Source organism: Centropristis striata, chromosome 5 (genome assembly GCF_030273125.1).
Source record: "Centropristis striata isolate RG_2023a ecotype Rhode Island chromosome 5, C.striata_1.0, whole genome shotgun sequence".
Taxonomy (NCBI): domain Eukaryota; kingdom Metazoa; phylum Chordata; class Actinopteri; order Perciformes; family Serranidae; genus Centropristis; species Centropristis striata.
Window position 1 is genome coordinate 34,186,220 of NC_081521.1, and position 11,896 is coordinate 34,198,115.

At 38.4% G+C, this 11,896-nt stretch overlaps 1 protein-coding gene across 1 annotated transcript; it reads right to left on the reverse strand.

Moving 5' to 3' along the window:
* Positions 1 to 144: 144 nt before the first annotated feature.
* On the reverse strand, positions 145 to 11,451 carry LOC131971273 (putative helicase mov-10-B.1). Its single transcript, XM_059332633.1, has 23 exons — positions 11,067 to 11,451; positions 10,852 to 10,954; positions 9,198 to 9,379; positions 8,549 to 8,645; positions 8,323 to 8,464; positions 7,910 to 8,156; positions 7,676 to 7,789; positions 6,738 to 6,918; positions 5,650 to 5,792; positions 5,357 to 5,527; positions 4,150 to 4,268; positions 3,685 to 3,881; positions 3,437 to 3,534; positions 3,155 to 3,252; positions 2,965 to 3,063; positions 2,693 to 2,792; positions 2,504 to 2,618; positions 1,725 to 1,916; positions 1,428 to 1,505; positions 1,214 to 1,339; positions 1,043 to 1,131; positions 825 to 937; positions 145 to 728 (listed from the first exon to the last, which is right to left on the reverse strand). The coding sequence occupies exons 1-23, from the start codon at positions 11,198 to 11,200 to the stop codon at positions 667 to 669; spliced, it is 3,000 nt and encodes a 999-aa protein (XP_059188616.1). The 5' UTR covers positions 11,201 to 11,451; the 3' UTR covers positions 145 to 666.
* Positions 11,452 to 11,896: the final 445 nt, after the last annotated feature.

Here is an 11,896-nt window from a genome sequence, read left to right on the forward strand (position 1 = left end):
TTTTGGACTGTTTTTTGCAAAACCAAAAATCTTGCAATAGTTCTTTACGATTAGATCATATTCTGCCATTGTTTGTAGAACTTTACAATTCCCCAAAAGGCTTTTTTGTGCGGATGACATAATAGCACTTCCATATCACGTTTTAAAATCACTTTTATTCTTCAGAAAATACAAAACAGTTCCAAATAGACATTTTTAATTTGGTTAATGAATTAAAAAAACTGTTATGCATGATAGTGATTTAAAAAAATAGGTTGGACGCAGGGATATACAGATATACATACAGACGGACCCCTGCTGAACAGATGGTTAAATTAATCTATAAATCCTAAAACTTCATGATTCAAAAAGAGCAGTGATGATTGAGAAAAGTTGATTAAAAACAAACCCTGAGAATAAAATGTTTGGTTGCTTCAATTAATTTATAAAGAACACTTTAACCAGGTAGGAGGAACATTCGCAGCAAGTCCAGTATCAGTAAAGTGCAATCTACTGAGGAAGCCAAAGACAAACTCTGTGCTGCAAACATGAATCAGCTCCCTATCCTTCAGAGTCTTTGGTCTAGTTCATATTGCGGCCATTTAAAAAAAACAATAACGACAAGATATTTAGAAAAAAAAGGTAGAAACTTTGTAGTCAGGATGGAAGTTTGTGCCCTTCTTTCCCTCACAGATCGTTCCTCCACTCAGGTTCCAGGAGCTGCTGAACAGTGCTCTCTGCAGTCTCCACTGGTAAGAAAAGATTCACACAAGGAAAGCAAGTTAAAAAAAAACGATTAAAAAATGTGAGGTGATAGAGAGAAAATAAAGATCCGTATCTGTCACCTCTCAGCTCCATGCTGATGCTGATGTTGGCAAGTCTCTCCACCACGTCGTCATATTCCTCTAGATGCTCCTCACCATCGTAGCCTCCTTGCTCTCGACAGTACTTGATGAACCTGCAGAGAGAGAAAGTTATCAGTGTACTCTCTTGAATTTAAATGTTAATGTTTATACATATATTATTTATATTTGTACAGTAGAAACATCCATGCAACACATACTGGGCCCAGGCAGGATCGGTGTAAAGCACTCTGGGGTTTCCCACCACAATCAGCAGGGCTTTGGCTCGAGTCACAGCCACATTGAATCTCTGGACAAGAAAAGAGCATCAGAGTGATTTTTTTTTATGTGTACATATGTACACAGTGTATGGACGTGTTCGTGTTGTATACCTTCTCATTCTTGACAAAGCCGAGGTTGAACTTTTTGTCGATCTCCATGTAGTCGGGGCTGCTCCGAACTGTGGACACCATGATCACTCTCCTCTCCTGACCTTGGAACTCCTCCACTGACCCAACCTGACACACACATACAATAAGTATACACACTTAAGACACTGATATTGTTGTATGTTTCATATTATTTAAGTTGGGAGTATTTTGTTACCTTTAGGGTATTCATGTCCATAAATTTAAATGGAGTTTCCCTCCCAACCTTTTCCAGGGCTTTGCGGATTTTCTGCACCTGTGTGACACAAAAAACAGCTCCAGCTTTTAATCTACCTGTAAATATCAGTGTTGGGTTACATTACATTGCTTTACTTTGTAACACATTGCCTTCAACGCTCAACACTGATAATTCCATTTTTTTCACTTCAAGTATTGCTCTGTTTATTTGTACTTGGACTAAAGTAACCTGCAAAAACATCAGGCTACATTTTGTTCTTGTTGAATACATTCTGACCTGTTTCCTGTAGGGGGCGATGATGCCTATCTCTGCAGGTGAAATCTTAGGCTGGCCCTTCTTGCCCTGTCCTTGCAGCAGTTTCCTCACGTACTGCATCAGCACCTCCACCTCTGTTACATTGAAGAATGAAGGACTGGTGGACTCACGCTGGTCAATGCCATTCACGTCTTTGAAAATCACCGGGAAGCCCTGAGGGTATGTGACATATTTTATCATATTAGTATTGCAATTTAAATGTTTTGGGAGAACATTCAACTCACAATTTGACTGTAAAAAGTGCCTTCTGGGGATTTTAAATGCAAAACAACCCACTCTATGTTTCTTGATTAACATGACAGGATACACAGAGTCAGTTAAAGGAAAATGGAGCTATCAGAAAGGAGAAAACCACATCTGAAAGTGAATGTTGGGTAGTATTTATAATTATTTTATTATCAAAATAATAAATATATATATAAAACCCAGATATTCAATTTACAATGACATGAAATAGAGTAATCCACAAATCTTCACGTTGTAGTTTGTACTACAAATGTTAAAAATCACTGAAACGATTAATCAACATCAAAGTAGTAGGACATTTTTTGTTGATTAACTAATAGAAAAATCAACTCATTGTTTTAGCATTAGAATGAGAATAAAATGGCTCCAATATAGTATATTGAATGACGATGATGATCATTTTTCAGGCTTTGATTTCTAGATGATCAGGGTTTTTTTCCCCTTTTGTAAATGGTCTGTACAATATGCACGTGTGCTAAAAAAAGAAGCATTACCTGCTTCTTGAGGTCGTCCCAATTGCAGTACATGTTACGTGCTTCATCTGCGCAACACTTCAGCTCTCCATCATAGAAGCGCTCATTGGGAACCTTAAGAATGGCAGGATGGGACCTGAAAAGGACAGACAAAATCAAATAAATTTGTCAATGAATGACCTAGACTACAACAATCTCTAATACTAGTACCTGTAGTTGCGCAGCAGTTTGGTGACAAAGCGATTGTTGTACACGCCCTCATCTTTCCCGTACAGAGGGTCATTCATCAGACGCTCCAAGAGGGACACTCCTGCAGACAGCAGAGCCTTTTAACTCCAGAAATACACACACAAGCAGAGCAAGACTATGTCTCTAAGTTAAAAGTTTGTGTGTAAGTTATCAAAACTGCAGAACTATGTACCCTCATTTATCCAAACTACAGTCTTATAAACAGGAAAAGGTATGACTGGATCTGTACTTACCCATGCCATATTTTATTGCAAAAGGGGATCTGAGAATGGGTCCGAGCTGCTTGGGGTCTCCAGCCAGAGTAACCTGACCGGACTCTGCATCGAGCAGCCCTTTATCCAACAGATAACAAAAGAATCAACCATCATATCAAAATAAGTTCAGTACAATTACAGAAAACACACTGCTATTTGTTTTCTTTACCTGCCAGTGGGACCAAACATTCAGGCTCCACAGCGTGTCCTGCCTCGTCCACAAACACGTGAGTGAAATGACCATTGGGAATACCTCCTGTGACCAGCCTGCAGAGATCACAAAGTACATGCATGAAAATATTTTCCTCCAAAATTGAATAAGTAAAGTAAAGTTGACCATTAGTGTTTTGGACAGAAGGCAGTATAATGTGAATAATAAAGTATGCAACAGTATAATACAACTTTTTGATGATGCAAGTGAGCAAACTGCACTGTCAGAGTCACTAACTAGCTTCCAGCGGTAAACAGGGTGGTGACCATGATCCTATACTCCATCAGCTTCTCTTTAGCAGGAAAACTGAAACAGTCCCCTACCAGGTTGGAAGATTCCTGTGAAAGAACCACAATGTCCAAGCACATAAACATTAAAGAGGCTACAAAAGACTTGAGAATATATCAGTATAAAGCACATTAAGCACCAGGAGGTGCAGCAGATTGCAGCAAAGCAAGTAAATGGTAGGCTACTGTGCCCTGTTATACCTTCAGCTTTTCAGGGACAGATTTAGGGTCCCGGCTGCTGGCGTACATGCGGAATACTTTACGCTTGTCCACATGATCCAGAATCTTCAGGCAGAGCAGATCAGTAGCGCTGTTTGAAGGAGCACAGGCCAGGATGTGGCAGGAGGTTTGGTTCTTGTCTATCTGCTTGATGGCCTCCACCAGAGTCACAGTTTTGCCTGAACAAAGAACCATCAGAATTAAATAAATTTAATTTTTCCACTTTTGGGGTCATTTTAAGAGAAGTCTTAAAAACTTAGTGCTAACAAAATAAACATCTGGAGGGGACAGTGACAGTGACAGTAACACTATGTAAGGGTTAAGTGAAGTGCAATGATTTTTTTGCTATGTGAGCAGCTGGTAAGATAACAAATCAAACAATATTTGCATAAACAGTGCAGCTCAATTAATGTCCAGGAATGAGTAATATGCTGGTAATTGCTGTACCTGTTCCAGGTGGGCCAAACACCAGGTAAGGGGCAGGTTTGGATGAGCCAGCAACAATGTGTTGAACAGCCTGATACTGTTCTGGGTTATCCTGCTCTGACAGTTTTACATCAAACAACCTGTTGACAGGATGATAGAAGAGGATGATGTCAGAGCTAAGTAACAGGTAAAAATATCAGATCTGTTAACATCCACAGTGGATCACATACTCTCATCAGGTAGCCCGAGTACCTTGTTCAGGGCAGATGCAGCTCGAATAACACGGTTTATCTTGTTGTGAGACTATGAGAAAACTCTTTCAAAATGCCACCACTGATACGATATTTAATGTAGTACAACAACATACTTGTTTGTGATTGATTGAATATATCTAGGAATCCAGAGGCCATATAAAAAAAAAACATTTTAAGGATGTAGTCACTTCACCAATTAATAGAAAAAACACCGGAGATCTCCTTTAATGTCCTTCCTGTCATGCACAAGTTGGGCAAGAGGTAAAATATGTACTTGTGTCCATTTTGTTTTTTGTTTGCACCTCTCAATATCAGCCATGGTTATTGTGGTCTGTTAATTACAAGGCTTCTCTTATAGATACCTGCCAATTGCGCCTGCCAGACATGTAAAAGGGCCAACAGTTATCTACACGTATAAAGCCTATATTACTCTTTGTTTTAGCCTTTGTATTATCTTTCTATTATTTGAAAATCTATTTGAATATGGCAACATACCTCCTAGAGTATTTATAGCATGAATTCACTGACAGAGACCCAAGAGCAAAGATGCTTATCACAGTTTCATGAAACATAACCTCATCCATAGCAATTGGGTCTTTCTCTTTCTTTTTCTCTTCGCTCAGGAGTCCTCCTAATTCCTTAGTAAAAGTTGGTCTCAGCAGCTTTGTGAACAGTGTTTTTCCCTCCGTATTTGTAGGTGTATTAGAAATTAGAAAGGCCCATCCTTTGTTGAATGTTGAATGTTAATCCATTCGCGAAAAAGTCTTAAGGCCAAAACATGCTTCTGCTGTGTGCACACAGGTAAATGTGCAGAGGGGTCGCATGGAGACATTTGAGAGACCATTTATTTTGTACTTGCATGGATTTTGAGTAAAGAATTTACTGCTACATACACCTGTGCTGTAAAATAGCCAGCTCAGATATTGTACTTTATATGATTATTTGTATACAGTCTATATGCTAGCATGGCTAACCTGAGTGGAGGGAGCTTGGCTTGCAGAGAGGAGTCGGCAGGTGCAGCAGGGAACAACACCTCTCTCAGACTGAACCGGCATGCCAGCTCTACTGCTCTGTGCTGAAGACGCAGAGTCAGGCGGTTGACAGTGAACTCAATGTTGAACTTCATGTTATTTATAAAAGGCAATCTGCAAACAAATTCACAGACGAAATGCACAAATCTTAGATTTTAACAATATGTTAAAGAGAGTAAAATATATCAAATATTTTAATTTCCTTGTTGTATGTTACTGTAACGTCTTGATCTTACTTTGAGCTGAACCCGAGTTTGACACTGTCCAGCTGCACACTGTGGACGTAGCCGCGGTACTTCACACCTTTCTCTCCTGCGGGATACGCCAGCAGTGAATCCCCTCGTAGCACAGACGGGCGGTTCTCAGACACACCAGGCACCTGGAAAGGAAAGAAGTGAATATGCAGGTGAATATAATGCAGTGTTAATTTAAATCATTTTAAATATGCTAAACATATATTGTCTTTTTGTTTAATTTTTCTTTATCCTATGTTTTTCTCATCATACTCTGTCAGATGCATAAAAAATGTGTACACCCAAAAAAGCATGTGAATGCCTTTCCCATGTATAAACTGGTATTTATAAAGGAAGAATGTGCAGTGAGAATTTTTCAGTCCAGGCGTATACACAGTTTTAGCTGGGATAGCTGCTGGTTATATGGAAGTGACCATGAAATATCAGTTGAGAGATGTAACCTTATAGTAAAACCTTATTTTCAGTTTGTTTGCCAACTTCACTGATTGTGTTATAACTTTTCTCCGGCTGCACAGCGTTCTTTAAATTGTCACAGGCCCATTTTTAACTTTACTTCTCATTCTCAGGTCAAATAAGTGGTATGGACTCACCACATCAATATGCAAAGTTTAAGAGCACTTCTATATCCATTTATGGCGAACTTTGGGTGTAGCTATGAGGCTTTTTGTGCTATTTGCCCAGTTCTACAATTATTTCATTTTTTAAAAATAGAATCAGACATATGTGCAGCTTTACAAATCTTAAGAAAATAATGTATATGCACATTTCTGTCTGTGTGTACACACAGTTTAAGTTGTAGATGTACAGTTTTACACAGTTTATGTCTGATGCACATTGCATGACATTATGTAAGGGAGACAAGAGCCAGTAGTAGATAACAGGATGTCTTTTAAGTGAAACTTAATCAAGATATCACAAATGCTAGCTTTATCTGGCTTGGGCTACTGATCTTTGCACTGTGGCTGATGATATGATATATACTTGTCTGTTTTATTTATTCCTACGAGAGGGAATAAACAAGTGAAAGAATTATGCGAGTACTGCGAGTGAATGAGCGAGTACATATTAACCTCCAAAACGAGAAGTTTCTTGTTTTGTTGATCTCTGGTCATGACAGCGTGTTCTTTATTTTCACTGTTGGGGATGTTGTATCTCTTGATGTCCACCTCCATCTGAAGCTCCTCCAGATACAACAGCAGCTGAAACTTCTCTGAGTAGTTCTTCCAGCTCAGGGAGTTTTCCAGCATGGTCCTTTTGAAGAAAGAAACACAATATATCTGTGTGTTTTGGGTTGAAGCAACAAAGGCTCGTTGGTCAGGGATTGATCAGTTAAATGTTAAACATACCATAAAAACTTTCACAAAGGGGAAGTCACAACGAGCTAATAATGTGTTGCAAGAGCAGCTTTTTTGGCGGAAAACAAATGAAATGCATTAATGAACATTTAAATTATACTTATGGTATCAACTTTTCAAGACTTCAACACTTTGTTGTTAAAATGATAAAAACACTCCACAGCTTTTTCGCCCAACTAGATGGTGCTGAATTGAGATATTTTATTTTATTTTAATTTAACACAATTACATTTTTTTTATTCCTCAGTTGCTGTAGGGGCTACATAACTGTTTTGTACAAATAACATTGTTCAAAATACCTGCACAGTCTCCACACAATTCTATTTTAATTTATTTTATTTTCAATACAAGTTGGACTGTGTATGCAGTAATAAAAACAGTTCAATTTGTCAGGTGCATGCAAAATTTATGACAGGATATTCTGATAGTCAGTCTGTCTGCCTGACAATATGATTTTTATATGGCCTCTGGTGATACCTGCCCCTGAAAACATAAAACATAATTCTACTGGCTATGATGTGACTTATAAAACACCTTAACGTCACATGGAGGACACATAGTCAGGTTAGACTTTCAATGGTCATTACTCCCGGGGTGTCCTTTAACTACTGCTCTGCAGCTGAAAATGACAACAAAAAATGAACTGAATTTACCTCCGATCGCAGAAGTACGTAGACCGCTTCAATGACTCGATGAGCTGGTTCATGTATTGTGGAATTGGATACCAGTTTAGCTTATTCACAATTTGAAACTCCATCATTGTCTGCCTGGTAAGAGGTGACAAAATACAAATGGTTAGATATATTTCTACTACTACTATTATATTACTAGGTGACATACAGCATGTCATTTTTTTAACATCGCTTTGAATGAGTGAACAGTGATACCCTTCAGGTCGCTGGCCATCCTCAATCGTGAAGTTTTCTTCAGGAGTCCAGGCAGGGAGGGAGCGAGGTTTGTAGGGCGCCACAGGTGCCAGCTCCAGTCCTAGCTCAGTTATACACTGAGCCTCAATGAAGCGCACAATGTGGAAGGCAGCAGCCTGCAGGTCTGGTTTAAATTCGAAGGCCAGAGTAGCTGGATAGAAACCAACCAAACTGCACTGGAAGTGAACCTGGATTTCATACCTGGCGCCTGAGAATAGAACAGGTAATAATATTTAAATATTTAAATATTCTATTCAAATAGAATAGGTAATAATAATTTTATAGGTGTTTATTGTGTCCATAAATTCTGTCTCAGCTGAGCATCATAAATTCAACTAAAAGTCAACTAGTTTGTGATGTTTGTGAACCATTACCTGGTTGTAGACACAGAGGGTTTGTCTTGGTCACGTTCTGCTCGTCCCTCAGGATGAAGTTCCTGAGCCAGTGCAGTGGGGTGTAGTAGGTGAAATACACAGGTTCTGTTCCTGTGTTTTCCACGTTCAGACTTATCACAGACTTTAAAAAGACATAAGAAACATATTCAGTATGTGTTTCAGGAGAAAATAATGCAAGAACGCTGCAGTTTCATAATGTTAATACCTCATATGTGCCATCCACACGCAAGTAAAGTGTTCCGTTCTCAATCGGATGTTCGGAGTTGATGCAGATACCGTGTTTGTCAGAGATGAACGGAGCCCTGTTGATGAAATAACAGCAGGTTATAATGCACTGTTATAAAAACAGAAGAGTGTGAAAATTTGATATAGGTATATTAATGTTTGATAGCTGTATGAGTTGATACAGGAACTTTGTGGACTGCTGTTATTGGCCACTAGCCTCCGTAGTTCCTGCAGTTTAAGCCATTTCCTGTCCTATCTGCTTTTTGCCACACCACAATAGTACATTAAGCCTGTTCTTGTGGGCCTGGACTCCAAGTGGACACTTGGTTTGCTGATTGAGACTTTTTTAAATTACTTTTGCTTATTGTCTATAAAGCATAAATGCACTCCAGTATTCTCTTGTATTCCGTCACCTACAAAAACTGTTTAACATGTTTGATTTGATAGGATTGCAGTATTGCAAAGAAATAGTAGAAGAACCTATGTCTATCGTTTTGTTGTTGTTTTTAAAAGTACAGTTAAAGTGCACGTTCAGCCTTCTTGTAGTGACAAGAAGAAGTAAAAGCAAATACGTTAATGGAAAATCTTTTGGGAGCATGCTAATGAAAGAGGACTCGTTATTTGTTTACCTGTCTGTCTTTAATTTGGTCATTAGAAGGCTGGCAAGTTGCCTTCGGGCTCTAACTCCAGTCTCTGCCCGATCTCCAGAGGTTAAGGTCTGAACTGTCCCGGGACTGGCAGCTCCATTCTGGACTGGTTCTGGCCTACGGTCCCTCGGTGATTTCCACTGGTCCAGATAAAGAGCTGTGACCTGTGCACAGTATCATTGTAGGTCAATTTTGTCATTGGATAAAAAATTCAACGATTAAGCTCAAAGTCCTCTGTATTACTTTTTATTCTGTATTAAATTAAAATCCTAGATAGCACTGACACGTGATTACATGTGAAGTTACGCACACACATTACAACAGGCATAAATATACAGTATATATGTATATGTAAACACATTGGTATAAATGGAAGAGGATTAGGGCAAGTGGGAGAAAAAAAATAACAAGAGGAGGGGGAAAAAAGTATTATGCACTTCGAGAAAAAAGTCAACACGACGAAAATAAAGTCAACTTTTTGAGTTTGGTAAACTAGCTGCAAGCTACAACCTGATTTTCCTCAACATGTCTAATGTATGAAAAAAAAATCCCATAAACTACATGAAAGCAGTTCATCCCAAAAACAATAGCTATAGTAGCCTACAACCTAGAATAGTTAATTTATGTGTTGGGGTTTAGTACTACTACACCCTTAAATATTGTGGTTATTGCTCATTTTATGACACTGATAAAAAAAATTAGGTTGTAGTATGCAGTCTACCCAACTGTTCGGATAGAAAGTTTCTCTGAAAACAATGTTCCTCTGATGACTTATTGACATTATTCATATACTTGTCTTCTTTTTTAGTCAAAGTTCAATGAATAATGTAAATTGTTCCTATAATAGTTCATAGATTACATCTAAATATGTTAAACACATGTCTAGTACTTTTCTGATACATGTCTCTTGTGTTGTTATTTCACAAAACTAAGACCATAGATGACAGGTTTTGTCAAAGTATTCCAAGAGACATACATGAGGGGGTCCCCAGTATATGCTCTGTCAAGTCTAAGATTTAGACTTTCTTCCCTAAGGTTGAGTCTCTTTTTGAGCCTCTGCAGGAATGTCTAACTACCTCAGAGATAAAAGTTCTGCATAAATGCATTTAAGTATAACAGCACTCCTAAGACATTAATAAGGGGTTTTGGTCAGACCGAAAGTTTTGTTTCTTAGGGAGCGACACTGCCCTGCCATAACACCAAGGGGAAATTGCAAGTCATCAGAGATTAAGCACCAAACTTTATTTTAGGAAAAACCTCAATCTTTCCATAACACACACACACACACACACACACACACACACACATACTGTGTGTGTATATATATATATATATATATATATATATATATATATATATATATATATATATATATATATATATAATTACAACAAGTAATTTAATTCATAATTAAGTGGTTTTTGAATTCTACTGAAATACTGCAAAATGAGTACAGTGACAGTGACAAAAGTTATACTACTAATATGTATTACATGCCATTAAGGTAAAATAAATTGTGCCATTAATGTGAAGTTGATTTCGATCACACTGCCTCTGCATTACCATTCCATTGCATACATTTGAAATTATATTAAAAAAGAATAAGGTTATTAAAATATAATGCGGAAGTGCATACCCTGGGGTTGAAGCGAATTTCGTCTCCTCGTCTTGTTATTCTTTTGGACGTCTTCAGGGCATGGAGGACTGAGCCGAAGTTTGGATCTCTTCCTTCTTCATTCCTAAAAAATAAAAACCCATACAAAGCCATTTACATTCAGAAACATTCACAAAACTGTCAAACATACGTGTAGATGTCCTATGCACACATTTCCATCATGTGGAGCAATTTACCTGTTTCTGAACTCGGTGTTGTAAATGTCTCTGAGCTCTAATCTATTAGTGATGGACGCTCGATCGTCCTCCTTCAGAAACTCAAAGAAGTCGAGTCCAATTTGGATGCGGACAGATGCCCTAATCTTAACCATGATCCCAAACTAGTATGATCAAAGATGTTCATAAAAAATAAAGCGTCTGGGTTAGTCTTCTGAATATGTTCACAGTTACATCGCTAAGTAACTCCGCTTATATTTGCATGGCAGATAAAATCCTGGAGACTGAGTTTCCTTTTCCTTCACGGGACAGTCCGCAGGGGCGTGCTGAGAAACGAAACTTAAAAATGATACGAGACATGAGTAAAGCGAAACTGCAAACACATAGTCATAGTCATAAGAGAGCTGTAAAAACATTTAATTTGGATGATCTGTCAGCTGAAGAGACACAGCCCCGCCCCCGCCGGAGGGAAACACAATCCATCACTCTCCACAGACTTTGGGGCATCCTGCAAAAACAGACTGCGCTCAAGTGAGCAGACTTTCCTATTTTCCTGGTTTCAAGTGCGCCCGTAGTACAGGATGTATGGTAAATGCAGGTAGTCCATGATACGGAGGGAGCAAACGTACGGTTTTCAAAATAAAACGTCGGTTATTCAAGGCAGTAAAAGCAGACATGCTAATGTGATCCGAAGCTGATTTTCAGACATTAGGCCACATAGTCTTGAACCTATTAAACTAAAATGCTAATAGTTTGTTATGAAAAGGCTTGATGCTTTCATACTAATTTTGCATGTATCATTTGAGAGAATTTCATCCTCAAAGTTCCTTCTTTTGCATTGAAAAAAGGCA

Excerpts from the sequence above, each read along its gene's own strand:
- LOC131971273 (XM_059332633.1), bottom strand. The coding sequence starts at position 11,200 with ATGGTTAAGATTAGGGCATCTGTCCGCATCCAAATTGGACTCGACTTC. Across the intron at positions 8,465-8,548 it reads GTGTGGATGGCACATATGAG|TCTGTGATAAGTCTGAACGT; the intron begins GTATTAACATTA and ends GTCTTTTTAAAG. Across the intron at positions 729-824 it reads CATCAGCATGGAGCTGAGAG|TGGAGACTGCAGAGAGCACT; the intron begins GTGACAGATACG and ends TTTTCTTACCAG.